At 49.0% G+C, this 26,115-nt stretch overlaps 2 protein-coding genes across 4 annotated transcripts in view; both read left to right on the forward strand.

Annotated features, from left to right (window-relative positions):
• hoatz (HOATZ cilia and flagella associated protein) overlaps positions 1-6,171 on the forward strand; it is a 55,137-nt gene extending 48,966 nt beyond the window's left edge. Inside the window, exon 5 of the mRNA XM_072487740.1 lies at positions 6,019-6,171. Coding sequence (XP_072343841.1) covers positions 6,019-6,088 — 70 coding nt within the window. The 3' untranslated portion in view covers positions 6,089-6,171. The remainder of the gene's footprint in view (positions 1-6,018) is intronic.
• An 18,848-nt stretch (positions 6,172-25,019) lies between these two features.
• layna (layilin a) overlaps positions 25,020-26,115 on the forward strand; it is a 47,104-nt gene continuing 46,008 nt past the window's right edge. For 2 of the 3 annotated variants that reach the window (XM_072486341.1, XM_072486342.1), the window contains exon 1: positions 25,079-25,198. In XM_072486341.1, coding sequence (XP_072342442.1) covers positions 25,084-25,198 — 115 coding nt within the window. In that variant the 5' untranslated portion in view covers positions 25,079-25,083. Of the gene's footprint in view, positions 25,199-26,115 lie in introns of all 3 variants that reach the window. The other variant, XM_072486343.1, reaches the window with a different exon arrangement.

Raw genomic sequence — 26,115 nt, forward strand, 5'->3', positions numbered from 1 at the left:
CCGGAAAAATCCCAGATATTCGTCCTTCAACCCTTCAGTTGTCTGATTTTCCACTGGCTTATCAACCACAGTAGGCATCACTCCCACCTGCGATCCAGCTATATCATTACCCAAGGTAAACTGTATTCCTGGACAAGATAGTTTATCTATTACTCCTACTACCACTTCACCACTCTTCACTGGACTTTCCAACTTTACCTTATATAATGGAACGCTACTCCTCTCACAATTCACATATGAATTCCACATATCCCCACCTTTTCTGGCAACATTCTTCCCAAACTACATAATTCCTCATCTCTTACCATTAAAGATTGACTAGCCCCTGTATCTCTTAAAATTGTGACTTCTTCACCTGCTCCTCCTGATACACATGAGTAAACTTTACCCACACAAGTAAATTCTTTTAAATACATCTGGCACCTTCTTAACAATTACTTCTTGAACAGGCTGTACAATTGTTTGCACCTCCTTCGCTTCCCTTGGGCCTTCCTTTACCACTCTAACAAACCCCACTGTCTTATCCTGTTTTACCACATCAGCCTTCCCAGTGCTTTTCTTCAACCATCAACACTGTGACTTTACATGGCCTAGTTTATTACAGTGAAAACATCTGAAACTTTTCATTTCTTTTCCACCCTCCTGGATTTCCTTTTTAATCTGAGGTACACTCTCTTTATTGTCTCCCATCAGATCACCTTTACCTTTACCACTTCAGTATTTCTCATGTCCCCAGTTTCTATCCCTCACCGGCTGAAACTGATGTTGGAAACCAATCTTTGATTTATGAACTAATTCATAATCATCTGCCATTTCTGCTGCTAATCTCGCAGTTTTAACCCTCTGTCCTTCCACATGAGTTCTCACTGCATCAGGAATTGAATTTTTAACTCCTCCAAAAGTATAATTTCTCTGAGAGCTTCATACGTTTGGTCTATTTTCAAAGCCCTTATCCACCTATCAAAATTACTCTGTTTGAGCCTTTCAAACTCCATGTATGTTTGACCAAATTCTTTCCTTAAATTTCTAAACCTTTGCCTGTAAGCTTCAGGCACTAGCTCATATGCACTTAAGATGGATTTCTTCACCTCCTCATACGTTCCAGATAACTCCTCCGGTAGTGATGCAAACACTTCACTAGCCCTACCTACCAGCTTTGTTTGAATCAGTAATACCCACATGTCCTGTGGCCATTGCATTTGTTTAGCTACCTTCTCAAATGAAATGAAAAAGGCTTCTACCTCCTTCTTGTCAAACCTTGGCAATGCTTGAACATATTTAAATAGATCCCCACCACGTCTTTGACTATGACGCTCTCTTATTATCCTCATCCATCTCCTCCAACTGTACGTGTCCCTTTGCGTCTGCCAATTTTAACTGATTTTCATGTTTCAGAGCCATTTCCCGAAGTTCAAACTCTCTCTCTTTTTCCCTTTCCTCTCTATCTCTTTCTCTTTCTTTTTCCGCGCTCTCTCTTTCGTATTCAAGCCGCTTTAATTCTTTCTCATGTTCCGCCCAATCACTATGTTAGGTTGTTGCCTGACTAGTCTGTGAGACAAGTCACCCAATGTTAGTAAGGACAACCCTGTGGATTAAACAGGGTGGGGTGTGCAGTTGTCGTTTTTTAAAGAAAATTTAGAGTACCCAATTCTCTTTTTCTAATTAAGGGGCAATTTAGCGAGGCCAATCCACCTAACCAGCACATCTCTGGGTTGTGGGGGTGAAACCCACGCAAACACTGGGAGAATGTGCAAACTCCACACGGACAGTGACCCATGGCCGGGATCGAACCCGGGTCCTCAACGCCGTGAGGCTGCAGTGCTAACCACTGTGCCACCGTGCCGCTCTGCTGTTGTTGCTTTTGGTGACCAGGTCACTGCCAGGTCATCCGTCCTGTTTCGTTTCTTTTATATTTTGTGGCGGTTTGATAACAATGAGCAGCTTGCTAAACCATTTAGAGTGCCCACATTGCTGTGGGCCTGGAGTCACTTGTAGGCAAGGGCAGGTAAGGACGGCAGATTTCCTTCCCTAAGGACATTACTGAACCAGGTGGCTTTTTATGAAAATGGTACTGTGGCCAACATTAGACTAGCTTTTAATTCCAATTTCATTAATAGAATTTAAATTCCACCAGCGGCCTTAGTGAGATTTGAACCTGGGCCACCAGTTATTGGCAACACCAATGACAAGACCACCGCCTCCACCTGAACTTTTGGATTATTCCTTTTTCTGCAGTTAAATTTTAATCTACCCAGAACTAAATTTTACCTTAAAATATTGCTATGAACCAAGGTATTTATAACACATCACAGCCCTGAATGGAGTCTGTGGAGATCTCAGTTCACTAGGAATGCTACAATTGAACAGAGAACAAATCAGTGGAGGGAGCTGAGTGCTAATGAGTATTCCTCAATGATCCCCAGTCCATGACAGGTTTGGTTTTGGCCATGGGAATCGACAGCCAGATGAGACCATAGTGCATAAGCTCCAAAGATAAAAAATAATCACAGGGCGGCTCTGCTGTCTCACAGCGCCAAGGTCCCAGGTTCGATCTCGGCCCTGGGTCACTGTCCGTGTGGAACATAGAACATAGAACCTACAGTGCAGAAGGAGGCCATTCGGCTCATCGAGTCTGCACCAACCCACATTAATCCCTCACTTCCACCCTATCCCCGCAACCCAATAACCCCTCCCAACCCTTATGGACACTACGGGCAATTTAGCATGGCCAATCCACCTAACCTGCACGTCTTTGGACTGTGGGAAGAAACCGGAGCACCCGGAGGAAACCCACGTGGACACACGGACACATTCTCCCCGTGTTTGCATGGGTTTCGCCCTCACAACCCAAAGATGTGCAAGGTAGGTGGATTGAACACGCTAAATTGCCCCTTAAGTGGAAAAAATGAATTGGGTACTCTAAATTTGTATATTTTTAAAAAATCACTTGGGCAAGGCACCAGAGTGCAGACCTCCCCCCACCCCAGCACACCCAACCCATCCCTGGAACTCTCAGAACCCCCAGAGCGTTAACAAGGAGTCTGCACCTTCAGGAAAGGTTTATGCCGTCAGCCTAACTCAGATCTTGTTTGTGGAAAATCATTTCTTAAGCTCATCAAAGTGGAGAATCTGAGTTGGTGTAAAAAGCTTTTGGGATCAGCATTTTGCAGCTAACTAGATTTGGATGGATTGGGGGGGAAACGTGCTTGGAAGTGAGGATTCCCTAACAGCTCAATTAATAAAACACTTCAACATTCTTTACATCTTAAGAGTTCAGTTAAGACAAACTCATCCTTCACTGACTCTATATTGGCCCTGGGTCAGAAACCACGCTCAATGATAGTGTGATAAACACTCAGGTGACGTTCAGGCCCCTGACTGTGGCTGATTGTTATGAGTTGTGGATGAGGTACGTCAAGTGTCAGATGATTTTGGGGACAGCAATTGTTATATCATAAAGTTTAGGCTGACTATGGAAAAGGGATAAAAAACAATCCAGAGTGAGAATAGTTAACTGAGGGAAAGCCAACTTTAATGGGGTAAGAACGGATCTGGGCTGAATAAATTGGAGTCAAAGTCTGGCTGGAAAAACAGAAGCTGGTCAATGGGCTCCTTCAGAGAAGGAATAGTTTGGGCACAGTCCAGGTATATCCCCTCAAAAAAAAAAGGTAGGGGAATCAAAACCAGAATCCCTGGGTGACAAAAGAGATAAAATTAAGGTAAAAAAGATAAAGTGTGTTTATGACAGATGTCAGGTGGAAATACAATCGAGAACCAAGCAGAACATAGAAAATTCAGAGGGGAGGTGAAAAAGTGATAAAGAGAAGCAAAGAGGGAGTGTGAAAAGAGACTGGCAGTTCACATAAAAGGAAATCCAAAAGTCTTCTACAGGATTATAAATCGTAAAAGGGCGGTAAAAGGAGGAGTCTTGCAATTAGGGACAAGGAAATTGATGCATGGAGGCAGAGGGCAGAGCGGCTGTAATAAAGGAAGTCCTGCCACCTGCCTCTGCCAAGTGAGAAGATGCTGCCAGGCCATGGCGAAAGAGGAGCCAATTCAAACACGAGAAGGGTTTAAAATTGATGAGGTCTTGGACAGGCTGTCTGTATTTAAAGTGAGTGAGGTGCATCCAAGGATACTGAGGGGAGTGGGAGTGGATATTGCGGAAGCACTAGCCATAATGTTTCAGCCTTCCATAAACTTGGGGGTGGTGCCAAACGACGAGAGAATTGCAAATGTTACACCCTTGTTAAATGAATGGGTGTAGAAATAAACCCAGCAACTAGAGGCCAGTCCGTTTAAATTCACCATTGAACAGAGCTGGGAGGATAAAAGAGCGAAAGAAAGAGCGAGACTGAGAGTGGAGCCTGGAGGATAAAAGAGCATGATCCTCTGGGATCATACCCTTGCTTTTCCTGCTATATATTAATGAACTAGACCTTAACGTACAGAGCACAATTTCAAAGTTTGCAGATGCTACTAAACCTGGAAGCATTGTGAATTGTAAGGAGAGCGTAAAATTCAAAAGGACATGGACAAGTTGGTGAAGTGGGCAGACAGGTGGCAGATGAAGTTCAATGTAGAGAAATATGAAATGATTAATTTTAGTCGGAAGAACATGGAGTGACAATATAAAATAAAGATACAATTCTTTTTGTTTTATAAATTTAGAGTACCCAATTCATTTTTTCCAATTAAGGGGCAATTTAGCATGGTCAATCCACCTACCCTGCACATCTTTGGGTTGTGGGGGCGAAACCCACGCAGACACGGGGAGAATGTGCAAACTCCACACGGACAGTGACCCGGGGCCAGGATCAAACCTGGGACCTCGGCGCTGTGAGGCAGCAGGGCTAACCCACTGCGCCACCGTGCTGCCCCGTAAAGATACAATTCAGAAGGGGATGCAGGAACAGAGGGACCTGAGTGTATATTTGCACAAGTCATTGAAGATGGCAGGACAGTTTGAGAGCGCGGTTAATAAAATATACAGTATCCAGGCTTTATTAATAGGGGCATAGAGCTCAAGAGCAAGGAGGTTATGTTGAACTTGAATAAGACACTAGTTTGGCCTTGGCTGGAGTATTGTATCCAGTTCTGGTCGCAGCACTAAATGGATGGATGGGCATTGGAGAGAGCGCAGAAAAGATTCAGGAGAATGGTTCCAGGGATGAGAAACTTCAGTTATGAGGATAGATTGAAGAGATTGGGACGGTTTTCCTTAGACAGAAGGTTGAGAGGAGAATAGATAGGGATGTTCAAAATCATGAGGGGTCGGGACAGCGAAGATAGGGAGAAACTGTTCCTGCTCGCAAAAGGACCAAGAACAAGAGAACACAGTGTTAAAATAATGGACAAAAGAAGTAAAAACAATACGTGAAAAGGTTTCTTCTTAGAGTGAATGGTTAAGATCTGAACTATACTGCCTGAGGGTGTACTGGTAGCACGTTTAATCGAAGCATTGGAAAGGAACTTAGACTGTTACCTGAAAAGGAAGAATGTGCAGAGTTACGGGGAGAAGATGTGCGATCGATCAGGGTCAGCTGATGCAGACATAATGGGCTGAATGGCTTCCTTTACTGTGCAATCTGCAGCCCATTGGCACTTCATGGGGCCTGTAGTCTTGAGTCAGCAATATTTATATGGCGATTGAACTCACAAGGCAGAATGATTTTGGATCAGCAGCCTTGATTTGGCGTTTAGTACTTCTTTGCCAAGGGAAAACTAAGATTTGTGATTATATCAGTCTGATGTCTCTTTCCCTGTGTGATATTCTTCCTTGGGAAGTGGAGTTGCTGATAAAGACTTCATTGTTCTTTTTCAGCCTGTGTCGTGTCCCTCAGGGTTCCCAGCCTATTCCTCATTTTCTGCTCTGAGTCTTTGTATGAGAATAACTTGAGGGCTGTGTCACAAAATACTGAACACTCTCTTATTCCCCATCAGCATAATGGTCAATTGCCGCACATAGGCATTAGGAGGCAATCCACTACATAACCTGCCCAATCTGATTCCTTCCAGGAAGCCTGCATGTCCAGAGAGCAACAGCGAGGCTGAGGAGACCTATCAGGCCTTGAAGCAGTATGACTGAATGCTCAGTAAATTCTTCAGCAACAAAGAGACGTCGAGGAGAGGATGAACTATTTACTTGTATTCAATAAATACTGAATTTTCCTTTGTCTGTAACTGATTTATTTGCTTATTTGTTTGTCTCGTAGTGTTCTGAAACTGTACTTCCACTGTACATCTCCCAGCAGGAACAAGGCTGGGTGTGGGCAGCTGCTGTGATTTATTGAAGATTATTATTTCAAGGGGCAAGGCACCATTTTCTATCTCAGCCAAGCAGTCATTGCACCTGCAGGAATCTAGGTGGTGAATATTGCAGACTATTCGACCTTGGGAGGAATCCCAGTCAAGCCCAATCCTGCTGCCATCTGTTTCCACACACATATGCTCACTTTAATAATAATCTTTAGTGTCACAAGTAGGCTTACATTAACACTGCAATGAAGTTACTGTGAAAATCCCCCAGTCGCCACATTGCGGCACCTGTTCGGGTACACGGAGGGAGAATTCAGAATGCCCACATTACCTAACAGCACATCTTTCGGGACTTGTGGGAGGAAACCGGAGCACCCGGAGGAAACCTACGCAGACACAAGGAGAATGTGCAGACTCCGCACAGACAGTGACCGAAGCAGGAATCGAACCTGGGACCCTGGCACTGTGAAGCAGCAGTGCTAACCACTGTGCTACCGTGCCGCCCCTTTCTGGAAAGAGCCAGCAGATAAGAGCAGGACTCCTTGTCAATGGGCCAATGGTTTTTTTAACAAGAGGGGAGATTTAAAAGAGGGGTTAATGAAAGTCTGCCAGTGAGTGGAAAAGTCAGCGCATGAACTGTAAGGAAAGCAGAGGCTGGAGCACCAGGGGAGGCCGCATCGCTCACAGCAGTAGAAATGACCAAGGTGATGGCCGTGGAACTTGAAAAACAGTTCACAAAGCACATGGAAATGATGAAGAAGGAGATGGGGCGGTATTGAAAGTGCTGGTGGAGAGGCGATTGCCCCGGTGAGGGCGGCGGTATCAAGCGCAGCGGCGGAGGTGCGGGAGCAAGGTGAGACACTGAAGGAAATGGAAAAGGCATTATCACAGCACAGTGATCAATTTGAAGGTGATCCAGACCAACAAGGGTCTGTGAGCCAAAATGGAAAATCTAGAAAACAGATCCAGGCGGCAGAATCTGAGGATCGTGGGTTTGCACGAAGGCGTGGAAGGCCCGAGGCCGACGGAGTATATTGCCATGATGTTGGCGGAGCTATTGGGGGAGGGGGATGATCCCTCTCGATACGAACTGGATCGGGCTCATAGGCCGTGGAGGCCTATACCAAAGGCAAGTGTGCCGCCAAGATTAATGACTTTGTTTCCGTAGGTACAGCGTGAAGGAGAAGGTCCTGTGTTGGGCAAAGCAGAAGTGGGTGGTGCAGTGGGCTGGAGCTGGTATACGTATATACCAGGACTTTACGGTGGAGCTGGCGAGGAGGTGGGCTGCCTTCAGCTGGGTGAAGAAGACAATGTACATCAGCAAGGTGCAGTGCGGCATAGTGTATCCAGCTAAGTTGAGTGTGACCTACAAATCCAAGGACTTTTATTTTGGGACGGCGGAAGCGGCGGAGGAGTTTGCGAAGACAAAAGGGCTGTGGCAGAATTGAGAAATGGGACTGAGAGCTGGTCTTGTACCGGTGTAGCCTCATGTATCTTTATTTTTTCACTGCGTGTTGGTGTATGTACTAAATGAGTCAACGCTGTACATATTTGGACAAGGGAAGAGATGGGACTCTCATTTGCAATGATAGTTCTTTGGGGCTTGGGTGTGTATGCTGGGATTGTGTGCTAAAAGGGATTTATTGGTTTTCCTGGGACCGGGCAAGGGTGAAGGAGACCCGGGCGGGGGCCTCCACGCTGGCCGGTTTAAGCCGGCCAGTGAACGGGAGTGAGGTGGGGGGGAGGGGCTGCGGCCATTGGAGCCTGGTGGAACAGGTTTCGGTGAGTCTAGCCAGGGTGAAAAGTTAGGGGAAGGAACCGAGGTTGGGGGGAGGAGTTTACAAGAGGAGGTGGAGGGGAGGAGTCTGGGAGGGGGGATGGGGTGTTTTTTTTAATTTGATGCTTATATTGTCTGGTGGGCCGTTGTTTGGGGGTTGGTGGGAGGATGGGATTGTTGTTGTTGGTAGGGGGATTGACATTGTATTCGTTACCGTTTACTGTTTGTTGGTGGGGTGTAAATTCTGAAGAAAATGTGAAAATGGGAAATAAAAATATTTTTTAAAAAAGCAAGGGGAGAGATTTAAAAAAGGCTTTGAAAATAATCACATATTCGCAATGTTTCTTTTCAAGCACTATCTCTCTTGCAGCTTAAGGTCTTATGTGGACGTGGTACCACAGTGGTTAGCAATGCTGCCTCGCAGCGCCAGGGACCCGGGTTAACACTGCTGTCTCACAGTGCCAGGGGCCCGGGTTAGAACTGCTGCCTCACAGCGCCAGGGTGTCACAGTGGCACAGTGCTTAGCAATACTGCCTCACAGTGCCAGGGACCCAGATTAGAACTGCTGCCTCACAGTGCCAGTGGCCCGGGTTAGCACTGCTGCCTCACAGTGCCAGTGGCCCGGGTTAGCACTGCTGCTCACAGCGCCAGGGTGGCACGGTGGCACAGTGATTAGCACTGCTGCCTCACAGCGCGACGGACCTAGGTTCGATTCGTGCCTCGGGTGAATGCGTGTGTTTCCTCCATGTTCTCCAGTTTCTCCCACATTGCAAAGATGTGCAGGTTAAGTGGGATTATGAGGTTACAGATATGAGGCGGGGGAGTGGGCCTAGGTAAAGTGCTTTTTCAAAGGGTGGTGCAGGTTCAATGGGCCAAATGGCCTCTTTTTGCACATTAAGGATTCAATGGATTACTGGTCCATGGTGCAGCATATGTTTTGAGAATGTGTAAAGTTGCATATTTTAAAACAAACGTTTAAACTTTTTAAGAATGAGCGTTACTTTCATGATCACTGTAAAGGAAGGATGGTCAATTGAAGCAATGGGTCACTGATCCATACAAACCAGAAGGTCCTGATTTAGTCTTTGGTTTTGCTGAGTTTGTTATTCTCAGAGGACCGAAGTAGGATATTTCAATATGCTCACGTACATTGAAGCTGAGTTTGTGGGAAGTCGGCTGCCACCCACGGGCATCAACTGGGCATGAGCGCAGGTGGGCCCCACCTCCAAGACTGACCAGCAGTGTCTCAAAGGTGACCAGCCTGAGTAACCAGCCCTGTGCCCCTGACACCACCCCTGTACAACACCCCCACACCTATTATAGACCCCCCACCCCCATCAGACGGACCGGTAGGCAGCGCTGGGAGGGTGTGGTCAACCCCACAGGACAGACAGGGAGCGCCACCACCACCATGCCCCGGGCACCAACCCCTGTCCCACGTACCCATAGCACCCCCCCCCCCCCCCCCCCCCCCCCCGGGGAGGGTGGCTGGTAGCCACCCACACCAAATGCCAATAACCATACCTCCCGCCATGGCCAAGTACCCTGCACACAGAGGCCACCAGCCGTGGACCCCATGTGCTGCCCGTGTCAGAGTGTCTCACACTGCATTATCTGTCCCCCAGGAGAAGGCGCTGCACAACCGCAGAGAGAGAGAGCAGACCGAGGGGGCCTGCCGGACCAGCGACACCTCACCACCACTGAGCGGATGGTGTTGGGGCCTGGTCAGTAGGTCTGAAGAACGGGCAGTCGCCGAGGCGGAAGGGGGTATTGGAGAATCTTGGGTGATTATCAGACTGAGCTTGGTGGACAAAGTGAGGCACCTTTATGAGCTGTGTCTTTTGGAAAAAGGGAGGAAGTAATTGTTCAACAAGAAAATGGTTGTGAACAATGTAGAGACAAGTGTTCCAACAGAAATAGCAGTAACCATCAGACGTAGCCCAGTGGGAGCACTTACACACTGTGTGCTGAATTGCATCCATCTGCTCTGGTGCCAGAAGCAGTCAGACTGCAAATCCACAGCAGAATTTCGAGAGGATCAGTCAACATCTGAGCTGCCAGAGATATCAGTGAGATTTTATTGCCATTCTCTGGGGACAACACTACAAGCTGTAAAGCCTGGGCAAATAGATTAAGCTCCATTGCATCATAATAATTAAATATGACACTCATTCCATCAATAAAGTACAACGTTTCAATTAGATTTCTAAAAAGTATTCCCAGTGGGAACATGAATAAAGCATCTTTATAAAACAAACATATACGCAAGTAAATAAAACATAGATGTGAATTACCCACTGGACTCATTTACAGTATCTGAATGGAAGGCTTGAAGCAATGTATGAAAATAATAGAGAATGTATTTATTTGTTTATGGGATGTGGGCATCGATGCTGGGGCAGCATTTGTTGCCCATCCCTAATTGCTCGAGAGAAGGCGGTGCTGAGCTGCCTTCTTGAACCGCAGCAGTCCATGCGGTGTAGGTACACCCACAGTGCTGTTAGGGAGGGAGCTCCTACATTTTAACCTGGTGACAGTGAAGGAACGGCGATATATTTCCAAGTCAGGGTGGTGAGTGACTTGGAGGGGAACCTCCAGGTGGTGGGGTTCCCAGGTATCTGCTGCCTTGTCCTTATAAATTGTAGAGGTTATGGGTTTAGAAGGTGCCAGTGAAGAAACCTTGGTTTGTCCCTGCAGTGCATCTTGTAGATGGTACGCATGGCTGCCACTGTTCGTCAATGGTGAAGACAGTGAATGTTTGTGGAAGAGGTGCCAATCAAGTGGGCTGCTTTGTCCTGAATGGTGTCGAGCTTCTGGAGTGTTGCTGGAGCTGCACTCATCCAGGCAAGTGGCTTGTGCCTTGTAGATAGTGGACAGGCTTTGGGGAGTGAGGAGCTGAGTCACTCGCCTCCCAGCCTTTGACCTGCCGTGGTAGCCACGGAATTAATATGGCTAGTCCAGTTCAGTTTCTGATCAACGGTAACCTCCAGGATGTTGATGACAGTAGGGGATTCAGAGATAATAATGCCATTGAACCTCAACTGGAGATGGTTAGATTATATCTTGTTGGAGATGGTCATTGCCTGGCACCTGTGTGGCGTGAATATTGCTTGCCACTTATCAGACTAAGCCTGGATATTGTCCAGGCCTTGCTGAGTGTGGACATGGGCAGCTTCAGTATCTGAGGAGCTGTGAATAGCTCTAAATATTTTGCAATCATCAGCAAAAATCCCCACCTCTGACCTTATGATGGAGAGAAGGTCATTGATGAAGCAGCTGGAGATGGCTGACCTCCAACCACCACAACCATCTTCCTTTGTGCCGGGTATGACTCCAACCAGTGGAGAGTTTCCCCCCTGATTCCCATTGACTGCAGTTTTGTTAGGGATCCTTGAAGCCATACTCGGTCAAATGTTACCTTTATGGCAAGGGCAGTCACTCTCACCTCACCAAGTCCAATTCTTTTGTTCCTGTTTGGGCCAAGGCTGTAATGAGATCAGGAGGTAAGTAAGTGGCCCTGGCGGAACCCAACTTTGTGCCAATGAGCAGGTGATAGATGAGCAAGTGCCACTTCATAGCACTATTGATGACCCTTCCATCACTTTACTGATCACCAAGAGTAGACTGATAGGGTGGTAATAGGCTGGGTTGGATATGTCCTGTTTTTTTTGGATAGAACATACCTGGGCAATTTTCCACATTGCCGGGTAGATGTCACTGTTGTAGCTGTACTGGAACAGTTTGGCTAAGGATGCAACAAGTTACTATTATAGTTGGAATATTGCCATTGCTTTCAGTATCCAGTACTTTCAGCCGTTTCTTGATATCATGTGAAACGAATCGTATTGGCTGAAGACTGACATCTGTAATGATGGGGACTTCTGTAATGATGGGGACTTCTTGTGAATGCTCCAGTCTTGTGTCCTGTGCTGGGCTCCTCCATCATTGAAGATGAGAATATTTGTGGAGCCTCCTCCTCCAATGGGTTGTTTAATTGTTCACCGCCATTTATGTTGGATGTGACAGAACTGCAGAGCTTAGATCTAATCCGTTGGATGTAAGTTTAGATAACTCTCTCATGCAAGCTGCCTCTGATTAACCAGTCACCAGGAGAGATTCACTTAGAAAGCAGCTAAAAAAAAAGAGACGCACAAATAACCAGGAGATCAAGTCACTCACCGAATAACATTGAGGTGATTATCACCACCAAGATGGTTAATAGTCAGGATGGTTAATTACAGTACAATGAATAGCCAGCTGAGTGTCTCTCACACACATTAGCTAACACCAGATACACACTGGATCAATGGTGTGTAGTCTAGTTCCAGATATCAAAGGTATGTGACATTCTTTGCTTTCTCCTGGTTGCTGTCCATTCATCTCTCAGGGATTGTTTTGTACATTCAATCACATCCCTATCAATTGTTTTGTTTTTCAGTTGTTAAGCAAATATATTATACCTTTGTTGGAAACATTCTCTTGTGGCATCCAACAAGTCAATAACAAAGAAGAAGTAAAAATGGTACATGCAAATTCTTCATGGGAGATGGCAAAGCTCATCGGGTTGATTGTATGTGATCCACATAAATTGAAATTGGCTTTGTGACTAAAGTTGCTGGTGATAAATGGAGAATATTCTGTCTGGGATACAATAACCATTGAGACCTGTTCTGGGAGTGCAGCTGTTTCCAATGATAGTGCTGAGGAGCAAGTTCACAACACTCATTATTAACTTTGCTGGTGACATAAAGCAAGTGGGTACACAGCAGATAAAAAGATTAATTATCTCCAGAGATATTTGGACTAATTGTGTAGAAATCTAATTAATGCAAATAAATGTTAGGTCATTCATAAAGCAGAGCAATAAAAGACATATTTAACAAGAAATAGTCCTACATTAAGGAAAGAAAGAACGGGGGCGGGATTCTCCGACCCCCCGCCAGGTCGGAGAATCGCCGGGGGCTGGCGTGAATCCCGTCCACGCCAGTTGCCGAATTCTCCGGCACCGGATATTCGGCGGGGGTGGGAATCGCGCCGCGCCGGTTGGCGGGCCCCCACCGGCGATTCTCCGGCCCGCGATGGGCCGAAGTCCCGCTGCTGGAATGCCTGTCCCGCCCGCGAGAATCAAACCACCTCTCTTACCGGCGGGACAAGGCGGCGCGGGCGGGCTCCGGGGTCCCGGAGGGGGCGCGGGGCGATCTGGCCCCGGGGGGGTGCCCCACGGTGGCCTGGCCCGCGATCGGGGCCCACCGATCCGCGGGCGGGCCTGTGCCGTGGGGGCACTCTTTTCCTTCAGCCTTCGTCATGGTCTTCACTATAGCGGAGGCGGAAGAGACCCCCTCCACCGCGCATGCGCGGGGGTGCCGTGAGCGGCCGCTGACGCTCCTGCGCATGCGCCGCACGGCAAAGTCATTTCCGCGCCAGCTGGCGGGGCACCAAAGGCCTTTCCCGCCAGCTGGCGGGGCGGAAATCAGTCTGGCGCGGGCCTAGCCCCTCAAGGTGAGGGCTCGGCCCCTCAAGATGCTTCCGCACCTTTGGGGCGGCGCGATGCCGGACTGATTCGCGCCATTTTTGGCGCCGGTCAGCGGACATCGTGCCAATTGTGGAGAATCCCGCCCCCTGTGTCTAAATTGCACTTTCTGCATCCACAGGAGATTCTAAAGTGTTTCTCTGAAATGTAATTATAATTGTTCTTTGCACACACAGTCAATTTATTCAAAGCAAGGTCCCACAATTAACTGTGAAATTAATGACTAGTTTGCCTCTGATGTTGTTGAGGGATAAATATTGGTCAGAATACTGGGAAAATCTCTGCTTTTCTCCTTTGTTTACAGACAAACAGTTCCCGCTTTGTGATTTTTCTGAAGGACAGCACCTCCAACAGTGCAGCACTCCCTCAGTACTGCTTGGAAGTGTCAGCCTGGATAATGGGCTCAAATCAATACCAGAGGGATGTGGAGGCTTTGGAGAGGGTACAGAAGAGGTTTACCAGGATGTTGCCTGGTATGGAGGGTATTAGCTATGAGGAAAGGTTGGATAAACTCGGTTTGCTCTCACTGGAACGACGGAGGTTGAGGGGGAGCGACCTGATAGAGGTCTACAAAATTATGAGGGGCATGGACAGAGTGGATAGTCAGAGGCTTTTCCCCAGGGTAGAGGAGTCAATTACGAGGGGGCATAGGTTTAGGGTGCGAGGGGCAAGGTTTAGAGGAGATGTACGAGGCAAGTTTTTTACACAGAGGGTAGTGAGTGCCTGGAACTCGCTGCCGGAGGAGGTGGTGGAAGCAGGGACGATAGTGACATTTAAGGGGCATCTTGATAAATACGTGAATAGGATGGGAATAGAAGGATACGGACCCAGGAAGTGTAGAAGATTGTAGGTCAGAAGGGCAGCATGGTCAGCACGGGCTTGTTCCTGTGCTGGACTGTTCCGAGTTGTGTGTTCTTTGTTCTTTGATATACGGTACAGAAACAGGCCATTCAGCCCAACTGTTCCGTGCTGGCCTTTACACTCTACTTGATCCACCTCCCGTCATTCCTCATCTAAATTTATTATTTTAAATCCTCTATTCCCATCTCCCTCATGTGTTTATCCAGTTTCTGGCTGTATCAATACAATTCACTCAAACCACTCCCCGTTCTCACCACTTTTTTAGTAAAGATGTTAGAGGGTTAGATAGGGTGGACAGTGAGAGCCTTCTCCCGCGGATGGAAATGGCTAGCACGAGGGGACATAGCCTTAAACTGAGGGGTAATAGATATAGGACAGAGGTCAGAGGTAGGTTCTTTACGCAAAGAGTAGTGAGGCCGTGGAATGCCCTACCTGCTACAGTAGTGAACTCGCCAACATTGAGGGCATTTAAAAGTTTATTGGATAAACATATGGATGATAATGGCATAGTGTAGGTTAGATGGCTTTTGTTTCGGTGCAACATCGTGGGCCGAAGGGCCTGTACTGCGCTGTATTGTTCTATGTTCTATGTTTCTTTGGAATTCCCGATTGGATTTCTTGGTGACTATCTTATTTTGATGGCCATTTCCACCCAAGAAGAAAGATTGGGTGGAATTGTAACTGTGCCGTGTCGTTCTCGAAGGTGGAACAGGAAGTGGACACCACTTTCACTCTCTACTTTTCTGCTGGTTCCTATCTGATTACAGTTAAAATTTGAAGTGCTGCCGATGTGCACGGGACACACGTGTGATCATCCGGTGGTAGAAGCCTCTCAGTGATGAAACCCGCCATCAGCTGACAGTGCATCCACGCTGACTATTCATTATTGATTTTTTCTAGATGTTTTTCTATTCCACCTTTGAGATTGTTTAGTTTACTCAACACATCCCCTTTTTATTTAAAATGTACTTGATTCATTTCTCAGTTCATTATTCAATATCATGTCTCCTGCTCTATCTCCCTGGTAAATAACAAAGCAAAATAAGGATTTGATATTTCTGTCATTTCTGTATCATTACTGAGTTAGCCAGTTGAGATGTGAAGCTGCGTGAGTCATTCTGCATTGGAATATATACACTCCTTCTCAGGGCGAGTTAGAGAGATCATAACAGCCTTCCTGGATTTTTCGCAGGAATAGTAGGGAAGGAAATTGGATTCACTTGATTAAGGATATCAGTAGTTGGATTGTGTGGAGATAAAATAATCAAACGTGGGAGTCAAATGGCTTTCACTTGCTCTGGGCTTTCCTACTGTTTTGGGATGAATGGGAGAAGGGTTAAGAATTTGTGAGGCTGCTGGGTTTGACATGTAATTCCTTGGGGTGGGAGAGGCCTCTCGGAAAGTCACAGATCCCCTGGTTGTTGCAAGGGTTACATCATTTCTCCCTGGACATCTTGGCATGAATATGACTGAACCCATTGTCAGCAGCAGATCCACTGATCTGCTCTTGACTTTTCATTTCTCTCATTGTCTGATGTGAAACGGAACAGAAAACAGCAGCTGCTTTGTGAGGTGAAGGACCGGCCACTGCCCAGATCTCGATTGTGACTGGCTTCCTGTGGAAGAATTGTGTTTTATTTTAGCCATTGGCCGGAAGGCATTTAAAATCATGAGTGACGCAAAGATTTTAAAAAACAACAAAAATGAAAAGGAAAAAAAAATGGGAAATTAACCTTTTCTACAATTGCAATGGGAGTTGTTCAGTTCCTTGTTATTCAATAATCTTCTCAGTAACTGAATGTAAAATTCTGTGATGTTGTAAGAATGGGAAATAATTGGATCATTCTTTCAAAGATCTATCGCGGGCCAAATGGGCAAATGGTCCTTCTGCACTGCCAGATAATTTGATTCTATAAATTCCAGAATTATTTCCTTGACTTTCCTTGACTGCGTCCCTCAGATTTAAGGCACTGGGGACGAGAGCAGTACTGGGGAATAGCCAGGGTGAGAGTGAGTAATGGTTTTATTAGGGACTCAGACATGTTAGATTAACAAATCTGCAGCTGTACAAATGTTGTGACAAACAGAGGGCCAAGGCTAGATTGTTGAGATTTTAAAAGTGTAGTTGTAAGTGATTTGGGGGATATTATTTCCAGGGCCAGATACAAAAGGAGGTAAGATTGCGATGTGGATAGGGAATGTGGGTAGACTGTGATACAAGGAGGTGATCGGAGATGACCTTATCGGAACATGATGAGACTGGCATGACCATGTGAGATGGCAAAATCAAGGGGGTGGCAATGAATATGGGTTGGTAGTTTACATAGGGGGATGAGGGGGTCGTCCTGTGACAGGGGTATTCAGTATTTAGGAAGTCAGACAAAAAGGAAAAGGCGGTGGTGTTGCATTTCTGGTTAAAGAGGAAATTAATGCAATATTGAGCAAGGATATTAGCTCCGACAATGTGGAATCTGTATGGGTGGAGTTGAGAAACACCAAGGGGCAGAAAACATTAGTGGGTATTGTACAGACCCCCAGATTGCAGTGGTGACATTGGGAATGGCATTAACAGGAAATTAGAGACACATGCAATAAAGGAACATCTGTCATGGGTGATTTTAATCTGCATATGGATTTGTAAAATCAAATTAGTCACAATATCTTCGAGGAGGAACTCCTGGAGTGTATACGGGATCGTTTTCTGGACCAATAGATTAGGAACCAACTAGAGAGCAGGCCATCCTAGACTGGGTTCTGTATAATGAGAAAGGAATCATTGGCAATCTAGTTGTGTGATCCCTTGGGGATGAGCAGCCATAATATGACAGAATGTTTTATCAAGGTGGAGTGTGACAGTGGGCGGGCGGCACGTGGCGCAGTGGTTAGCACTGGGACTGCAGCGCTGAGGCCCCAGGTTCAAATCCCGGCCCTGGGTCTCTGTCCGTGTGGAGTTTGCACATTCTCCCCGTGTCTGTGTGGGTTTCACCCCCACAACCCAAAGATATGCTGGTTAGGTGGATTGGCCACTTTAAATTGTCCCTTAATTGGAAAAAAAATTGGATACTCTAAATTTATAGAAAAAAAAGATGGAGAGTGACATAGTTGATTCTGAGACCTGAGTCGTAATAAAGGGAACTATGATGACATGATGAGTGAGTTGGCTTTGATCGATTGAGGAATATTGCTTAAAGGGATGACAGTGGACAGGCAACGGTAAACATTCAAGGAGCGCGTGGAGGAACTGCAACAATTGTTTATTCCTGTCTGGCACAAACAGGAAAGGTGGCCAATCCATGACTTAGAAGGGAAATTAGAGATAGTATTCGATCCAAGGAAGAAGCATTCAAATTGGGTAAGTAAAACAACAGGTTTGAGAATTGGGATCAGTTTAGAATTCAGCAAAGAAGGACCAAGGGATTGATTAAGAAGGGGAAAATAGAGTACGAGAGTAAGCTTGCCGGGAACATAAAATTATGTGAAGAGAAAACGATTGAAGACAAATGTAGGTCCCTTACAGTCAGAAACAGGAATAATGGGGGGAGGGGGGGACAAAGATATGGTTGAGTAACTAAACACATAATTTGGTTCTGTCTTCACAAATGAGGACACAAATAAGATATCAGAAATGTTGGGGAACGCAGGGTTTAGTGAGAGGGAGAAACTGAAGATCAATAGTAGTAGAGAAATGGGGAAATTGATGGGATTGAAGGCTGATAAATGCCCAGGGCCTGATAATCTACATCCCAGATAATTTAAGGAAGTGGCTCTAGAACCAGTGGATACATTGGTGGTCACCATCCAAGATTCTATAGACTCTGAAACAGTTCCTACAGATTGGAGGGTGGCTAATGTAACCCCACTATTTAAAAAGGGAGGTAGGGAGAAAACAGGAGAATTATTAGCCAGTAAGCCTGATGTTGGTAGTGGGAAAATTGTCGATTCCACCATCAAAGATTTTATAGCAGAGCACTTAGAAAACAGTGACGGGATCGGACAGAGTCAGCATGGGTTTATGAAGGGAAATCATGCTTGACAAATCTAGAAAAGCAAATTACTGCGGATGCTGGAATCTGAAATGAAAGAGAAAATGCTGGAAAATCTCAGCAGGTCTGACTTTCCCTACAGATACTGCCAGACCTGCTGAGATTTTCCAGCATTTTCTCTTTCGTTTCAGATTCCAGCATCCACAGTAATTTGCTTTTATTGGATAAAAAACTGGTTGGCAGACAAGAAACAAAGAGTAGGAATTAAGGGATCTTTTTCCAAATGGCAGGCAGTGACTAGTGGAGTACCACAGGGATCGGTGCTGGGACCCCAGCTATTCACAATATATATTAATGTTATAATGAGGGAACAAAATGTAATATTTTCGAATTTGCAGATGACTCAAAATTGGTTGGGAGGATGAGCTGTGAGGAGGATGCGGAGATCCTTCAGTGTGATTTGGACTAGTTGAGTGAGTGGGCAAATGAATGGCAGATGCAGTTTAATTTGGTGAAATGCAGGTTATCCATTTTGTAGCAAAAATGTGAAGGCAGACTATTACCTGAATGGCCAAAAATTAGGAGAGGGGCCAAAAGAGAAAATGTTGGCAGCATCTGTAGGGAGAGAAAAGAGCTAATGTTTCTTTGAATCATAGAATTTTGAATCACAGAATTTACAGTGCAGAAGGAGGCCATTCGGCCCATCGAGTCTGCACCAGTTCTTGGAAAGAGCACCCTACCCAAGCCCACACCTCCACCCTATCCCCATAACCCAGTAACCCCACCCAACACTAAGGGCAATTTTGGACACTAAGGGCAATTTAGCATGGCCAATCCACCTAACCTGCACATCCTTGGACTGTGGGAGGAAACCGGAGCACCCGGAGGAAACCCACGCACACACGGGGAGGATGTGCAGACTCAGCACAGACAGTGACCCAAGCTGGGAATCGAACCTGGGACCCTGGAGCTGCGAAGCAATTGTGCTAACCACCATGCTATTTCGAGTCCAGATGACCCTTTGTCAAAGCTAAAAGGCATAGAAAGTGGAAGATATTTATATTGTAGGATGAGGGAATGAAAGACGAGTCACAGTCACAGAAACCAAGGGAAAAGGGTGCTAATGGTAGTCCCCAGAGAGAATGAAAGGTGTGAAAGGATCACCCTCTCACACCTTTTATTCTCTCTGGGGACTGCCATTAGCACTCTTGTTGTTCTTGCTCTAGAGGGAGCGCAGCAAAGGTATACCGAGCTGATTCCTGGGATGGCAGACGTGTTTATGAGGATGATTTAGTCAGTTAGGATTATATTCGCTGGAGTTCAGAAGAATAAGAGGGGTTCTCATAGAAACCTATAAAATTCTAACAGGACTGGACAGGGTCGATGCAGGAAGTATGTTCCCGATGGTGGGCTTGTCCAGAACCAGGGGTCACAGTCTGAGGATACAGGGTAGACCACTTCGGACTTAGATGAGGAGAAATTGGGTGGCACGGTGGCACAGTGGTTAGCACTGCTGCCTCACAGCTCCAGGGTCCCGGGTTCAATTCCGGCCTCGGGTCACTGTCTGTGCGGAGTCTGCACTTTCTCCCCGTGTCTGCGTGGGTTTCCTCCGGGTGCTCCGGATTCCTCCCACAGTCCAAAGACGTGCCGGTTAGGTGGATTGGCCATGATAAATTGCCCTTAGTGTCCAAAAGGTTAGGTCGGGTTACTGGGTTACGGGGATAAGGTGGAGGCGTGGGCTTGTGTAGGGTGCTCTTTCCAAGGGCCGCTGCAGACTCAATGGGCCGAATGGCCTCCTTCTGCACTGTAAATTCTATGATTCTATGAAATTTCTTCACCTAGAGAGTGGTGAGCTTGTGGAATTCATTACCACAGAAAGTAGGTGAGGCCAAAACATCAAGAAGCAGTTAGATATCACACTTGGGGCGAAGGGGAATCGAATGATATTGAGGAAAGCGGGATTAGGCTACTGAGTTGGATCATCAGCCATGATCATTATGAATGGTGAAGCAGGCTCGAAGGGCAGAATGGCCTCCTCCTGCCTCTATGTTCTATGTTTCTATGATGAGAGGCTCAGTAAATTGTTTTTTAATTTAGTTTAGTTTAGTTTGGTTTGGAAGAATGAGAGGTGATCTCATTGAAACACACAAGGGGTTTTACAGGGTGGAAGCTAAGTGATTGTTTCATCTCACTGTGCGGAGTGGGCAGGAAAACGGAGTTAAAACCCAGGATCAGCCATGATGGCGTTGAAGGGCGGAGCTGCTAAATGGGCGGAGCTACTCGATGGGCGGAGCTGCACGATGGGCGGAGCTACACGATGGGCAGAGCTGCTCGATGGGCGGAGCTGCACGATGGGCGGAGCTACACGATGGGCAGAGCTGCTCGATGGGCAGAGCTGCTCGATGGGCGGAGCTACACGATGGGCGGAGCTGCTCGATGGGCGGAGCTACACGATGGGCGGAGCTGCACGATGGGCGGAGCTGCTCGATGGGCGGAGCTGCTCGATGGGCGGAGCTGCTCGATGGGCGGAGCTGCTCGATGGGTGGAGCTACACGATGGGTGGAGCTGCTCGATGGGCGGAGCTGCTCGATGGGCGGAGCTGCACGATGGGCGGAGCTACACGATGGGCGGAGCTACACGATGGGTGGAGCTGCTCGATGGGCGGAGCTGCTCGATGGGCGGAGCTACACGATGGGCGGAGCTGCTCGATGGGCGGAGCTGCACGATGGGCGGAGCTGCACGATGGGCGGAGCTGCACGATGGGCGGAGCTGCACGATGGGCGGAGCTGCACGATGGGTGGAGCTGCTCGATGGGCGGAGCTACACGATGGGCGGAGCTACACGATGGGCAGAGCTGCTCGATGGGCAGAGCTGCTCGATGGGTGGAGCTGCACGATGGGCGGAGCTGCTCGATGGGCGGAGCTACACGATGGGCGGAGCTGCTCGATGGGCGGAGCTGCACGATGGGCGGAGCTACACGATGGGCGGAGCTGCTCGATGGGCGGAGCTGCTCGATGGGCGGAGCTGCACGATGGGCGGAGCTACACGATGGGCGGAGCTGCTCGATGGGTGGAGCTGCTCGATGGGCGGAGCTACACGATGGGCGGAGCTGCTCGATGGGCGGAGCTGCTCGATGGGCGGAGCTACACGATGGGCGGAGCTACACGATGGGCGGAGCTGCACGATGGGCGGAGCTACACGATGGGCGGAGCTGCTCGATGGGCGGAGCGGCTCGATGGGCGGAGCTACACGATGGGCGGAGCTGCTCGATGGGCGGAGCTGCTCGATGGGCGGAGCTGCTCGATGGGTGGAGCTGCTCGATGGGCGGAGCTACACGATGGGCGGAGCTGCTCGATGGGTGGAGCTGCTCGATGGGCGGAGCTACACGATGGGCGGAGCTGCTCGATGGGCGGAGCTGCTCGATGGGCGGAGCTGCACGATGGGCGGAGCTGCACGATGGGCGGAGCTACACGATGGGCGGAGCTACACGATGGGCGGAGCTGCTCGATGGGTGGAGCTGCTCGATGGGCGGAGCTACACGATGGGCGGAGCTGCTCGATGGGCGGAGCTGCTCGATGGGCGGAGCTGCTCGATGGGTGGAGCTGCTCGATGGGCGGAGCTACACGATGGGCGGAGCTGCTCGATGGGCGGAGCTGCTCGATGGGCGGAGCTGCTCGATGGGTGGAGCTGCACGATGGGCGGAGCTGCACGATGGGCGGAGCTACACGATGGGCGGAGCTGCTCGATGGGTGGAGCTACACGATGGGCGGAGCTACACGATGGGCGGAGCTGCTCGATGGGCGGAGGTACACGATGGGCGGAGCTGCTCGATGGGCGGAGCTGCTCGATGGGCGGAGCTGCTCGATGGGTGGAGCTGCTCGATGGGCGGAGCTACACGATGGGCGGAGCTACACGATGGGCGGAGCTGCTCGATGGGCGGAGCTACACGATGGGTGGAGCTACACGATGGGTGGAGCTGCTCGATGGGCGGAGCTGCTCGATGGGCGGAGCTGCTCGATGGGCAGAGCTGCTCGATGGGTGGAGCTGCTCGATGGGCGGAGCTGCTCGATGGGCAGAGCTGCTCGATGGGCAGAGCTGCTCGATGGGCGGAGCTGCTCGATGGGCGGAGCTACTCGATGGGCGGAGCTGCTCGATGGGCAGAGCTGCTCGATGGGCAGAGCTGCTCGATGGGCGGAGCTACTCGATGGGCGGAGCTGCTCGATGGGCGGAGCTGCTCGATGGGCGGAGCTACACGATGGGTGGAGCTGCTCGATGGGTGGAGCTACACGATGGGCGGAGCTACACGATGGGCGGAGCTGCTCGATGGGCGGAGCTACACGATGGGCGGAGCTGCTCGATGGGCGGAGCTGCTCGATGGGCGGAGCTGCTCGATGGGCGGAGCTACACGATGGGTGGAGCTACACGATGGGTGGAGCTGCTCGATGGGTGGAGCTGCTCGATGGGCGGAGCTGCTCGATGGGCAGAGCTGCTCGATGGGCGGAGCTACACGATGGGCGGAGCTACTCGATGGGCGGAGCTGCTCGATGGGCGGAGCTGCTCGATGGGCAGAGCTGCTCGATGGGCGGAGCTACACGATGGGTGGAGCTGCTCGATGGGCGGAGCTACACGATGGGCGGAGCTGCTCGATGGGTGGAGCTGCTCGATGGGCGGAGCTGCTCGATGGGCGGAGCTGCTCGATGGGTGGAGCTACACGATGGGCGGAGCTACTATTTCTTGTCTCCTTGTGGAAGGGGCGGGTGAACTTGGAGTGGAGAGAAACATGATGGTTTGAGATAAAGGTTGAAATTACTGAGGGTGAGAAAGTGTTTGATGCAACAATGCTGGCAGTACATTCCAGACCACAGCAATTCGCTGCACCAAAACATTCTCATATCCCCTCCATTTTGTAAAATAATTTTATTTCATAATAGTAATCTTCATTATTGTCACAAACAGGCTTACATTAACACTGCAATGAGGTTGCTGTGAAAATCCTCTAATCGCCACATTCCAGCGCCTGATCTTAAAGTTACAGAAGCAGAGTGGAGATAGAAAGTCCTTCATCCATCTCACTACCTGCTTGAATCCAATGGTCTCCACAAGAGAGACATACAAGGTCCACACTGACAAGAAAAGGCAGTGCACCTCATCCTGTGCTCAACCTGACTCTTGATCTTAGTCGAAAGGCCAAATTATTATTGTAAATCTGTGTCCCTGATAACTTCCCTCCCTTCCAGTATCTCCCAGTCTACTCAACAAAACCCTTTGTAAATCCCTGTAACCACCACCGCCATTCTCAATTGCTGGCTGAATGCTAACATTGTCAAGTTTATTAGCTCAGTAACCTGTGTGTATTTTTACTTTGTAAAAGTTTAATAAGTTTTCAATAAATGACATTGTTATTTAAAGCAGATGTAAAAGTATAACATTAAATGAGAAAAGTATTGTCAACATTTTCATGCACTAACACTTATACAGTGGATATACAGCAAAATCTTTGTGATTCTTGGGGGAATTTTGTTGTTTTTGAATCTATTTCTCAACTTTGCTTCTCTCTATTCAGGTATTTACATATTTGACCCTCTGGAATTTAACAGATTTAATATCTGGAGTCTGCATTTATTTTTCTTGTTTCTTTCAAATTGTTTTTTGGTTAATTGGTTTATTGATCAGACATCCGTGCTCTCTCTCTCTGGTAGTTAAAAAGTGCTGATGTTCAGGAACAGCTGGCTTCCTGCAGTTCCATTGCAGCAGTGAGAGAGAAGGGAAGTGAAACAGCCAGAGACAGAAAGATAGCAAGAGAAAGACAGACAGAAAGGAGGTGGGAGACACATCGACAGGGCAAAGACAGGGAAATAGACCGAGAGAGAAAGGGACAAAAAGAGTGAGGGAAAGAGTGGGCAGAGAGAAGAAAGAGAGCGAGAGGGAGTGAGACTGGGCTGAGTGAGAGGGAGTCTGGGCTGAGTGAGAGGGAGGGAGTCTGGGCTGAGTGAGTGGGAGTGAGACTGGGCTGAGTGAGAGGGAGTCTGGGCTGAGTGAGAGGGAGGGAGTCTGGGCTGAGTGAGTGGGAGTGAGACTGGGCTGAGTGAGAGGGAGTCTGGGCTGAGTGAGAGGGAGTGAGACTGGGCTGAGTGAGAGGGAGGGGGTCTGGGCTGAGTGAGAGGGAGGGAGACTGGGCTGAATGAGAGGGAGGGAGGCTGGGCTGAGTGAGAGGGAGGGAGGGAGACTGGGCCGAGTGAGTGAGTGTGAGGGAGGCTGGGCTGGGTCAGAGGGAGGGAAACTGGGTGGAGGGAGGGAGGGAGGCTGGGCTGAGTGAGAGGGACTGAGGGAGACGGGACTGAGAGAGAGGGAGTGAGACTGGGCTGAATGAGAGGGAGGGGGGCTGGGCTGAGTGAGAGGGAGGGAGGGAGACTGGGCTGAGAGGGAGGGAGGGAGGGAGACTGGGCCGAGTGAGTGGGTGTGAGGGAGACTGGGCTGAGTGAGAGGGAGGGAGGGAGGGAGACTGGGCCGAGTGAGTGAGTGTGAGGGAGACTGGGCTGAGGGAGGGAGGGAGACTGGGCCGAGTGAGTGGGTGTGAGGGAGACTGGGCTGAGGGAGGGAGGGAGACTGGGCTGAGTGAGTGAGGGAGGCTCCGTTTCCTGCCCACATTCCCTCTGCCTTTCCTGTGGATGGAGATGCCGGGATGCGGGGCTGCGCTGTTGCCTGTCCGCTGCCCGGGGATGGAGAGCGGGACATTGTTGTTGCTGCTGCTGTGTCTGTCCCCAGCAGCCAGCTCCCAACTCCTGAGCGGTGAGTTCACACAATCAACTCAACTGGCGGCACCTCCCGCTTCCCATCTGGGAATGTTTCACCCCGAAATCCTGGCAATGATTGGAGTGGGAGCTGGGTGACTCCGGAATCTGGGAGCTGGGTGACTCCGGAATCTCTGGGAGCTGGGTGACTCCGGAATCTCTGGGATTGGGAGCTGGGTGAATCCGGAATCTCTGGGATTGGGAGCGGGGTGAACCGGAATCTCTGGGATTGGGAGCGGGGTGAATCCGGAATCTCTGGGATTGGGAGCGGGGTGAATCCGGAATCTCTGGGATTGGGAGCGGGGTGAACCGGACTCTCTGGGATCTGGGATTGGGAGCTGGGTGAATCCGGAATCTCTGGGATCTGGGAGTGGGAGCTGGGTGACTCTGGAATCTCTGGGAGTGGGAGCTGGGTGAATCCGGAATCTCTGGGATCTGGGATTGGGAGCTGGGTGAATCCGGAATCTCTGGGATCTGGGAGTGGGAGCTGGGTGACTCTGGAATCTCTGGGAGTGGGAGCTGGGTGAATCCGGAATCTCTGGGATTGGGAGCTGGGTGAATCCGGAATATCTGGGATTTGGAGCTGGGTGAATCCGGAATATCTGGGATCTGGGAGTGGGAGCTGGGTGAATCCGGAATCTCTGGGAGTGGGAGCGGAGTGAACCGGAATCTCTGGGATTGGGAGCTGGGTGAATCCGGAATCTCTGGGATCTGGGATTTGGAGCTGGATGACTCTGGAATCTCTGGGAGTGGGAGCTGGGTGACTCCGGAATCTCTGGGATTAGGAGCTGGGTGAACCGGAATCTTTGGGATCTGGGATTGGGAGCTGGGTGAATCCGGAATCGCTGGGATCTGGGATTGGGAGCTGGATGACTCTGGAATCTCTGGGAGTGGGAGCTGGGTGCCTGCGGAATC

Source organism: Scyliorhinus torazame, chromosome 21 (assembly GCF_047496885.1).
Source record: "Scyliorhinus torazame isolate Kashiwa2021f chromosome 21, sScyTor2.1, whole genome shotgun sequence".
NCBI classification, from domain to species: Eukaryota; Metazoa; Chordata; class Chondrichthyes; order Carcharhiniformes; family Scyliorhinidae; genus Scyliorhinus; species Scyliorhinus torazame.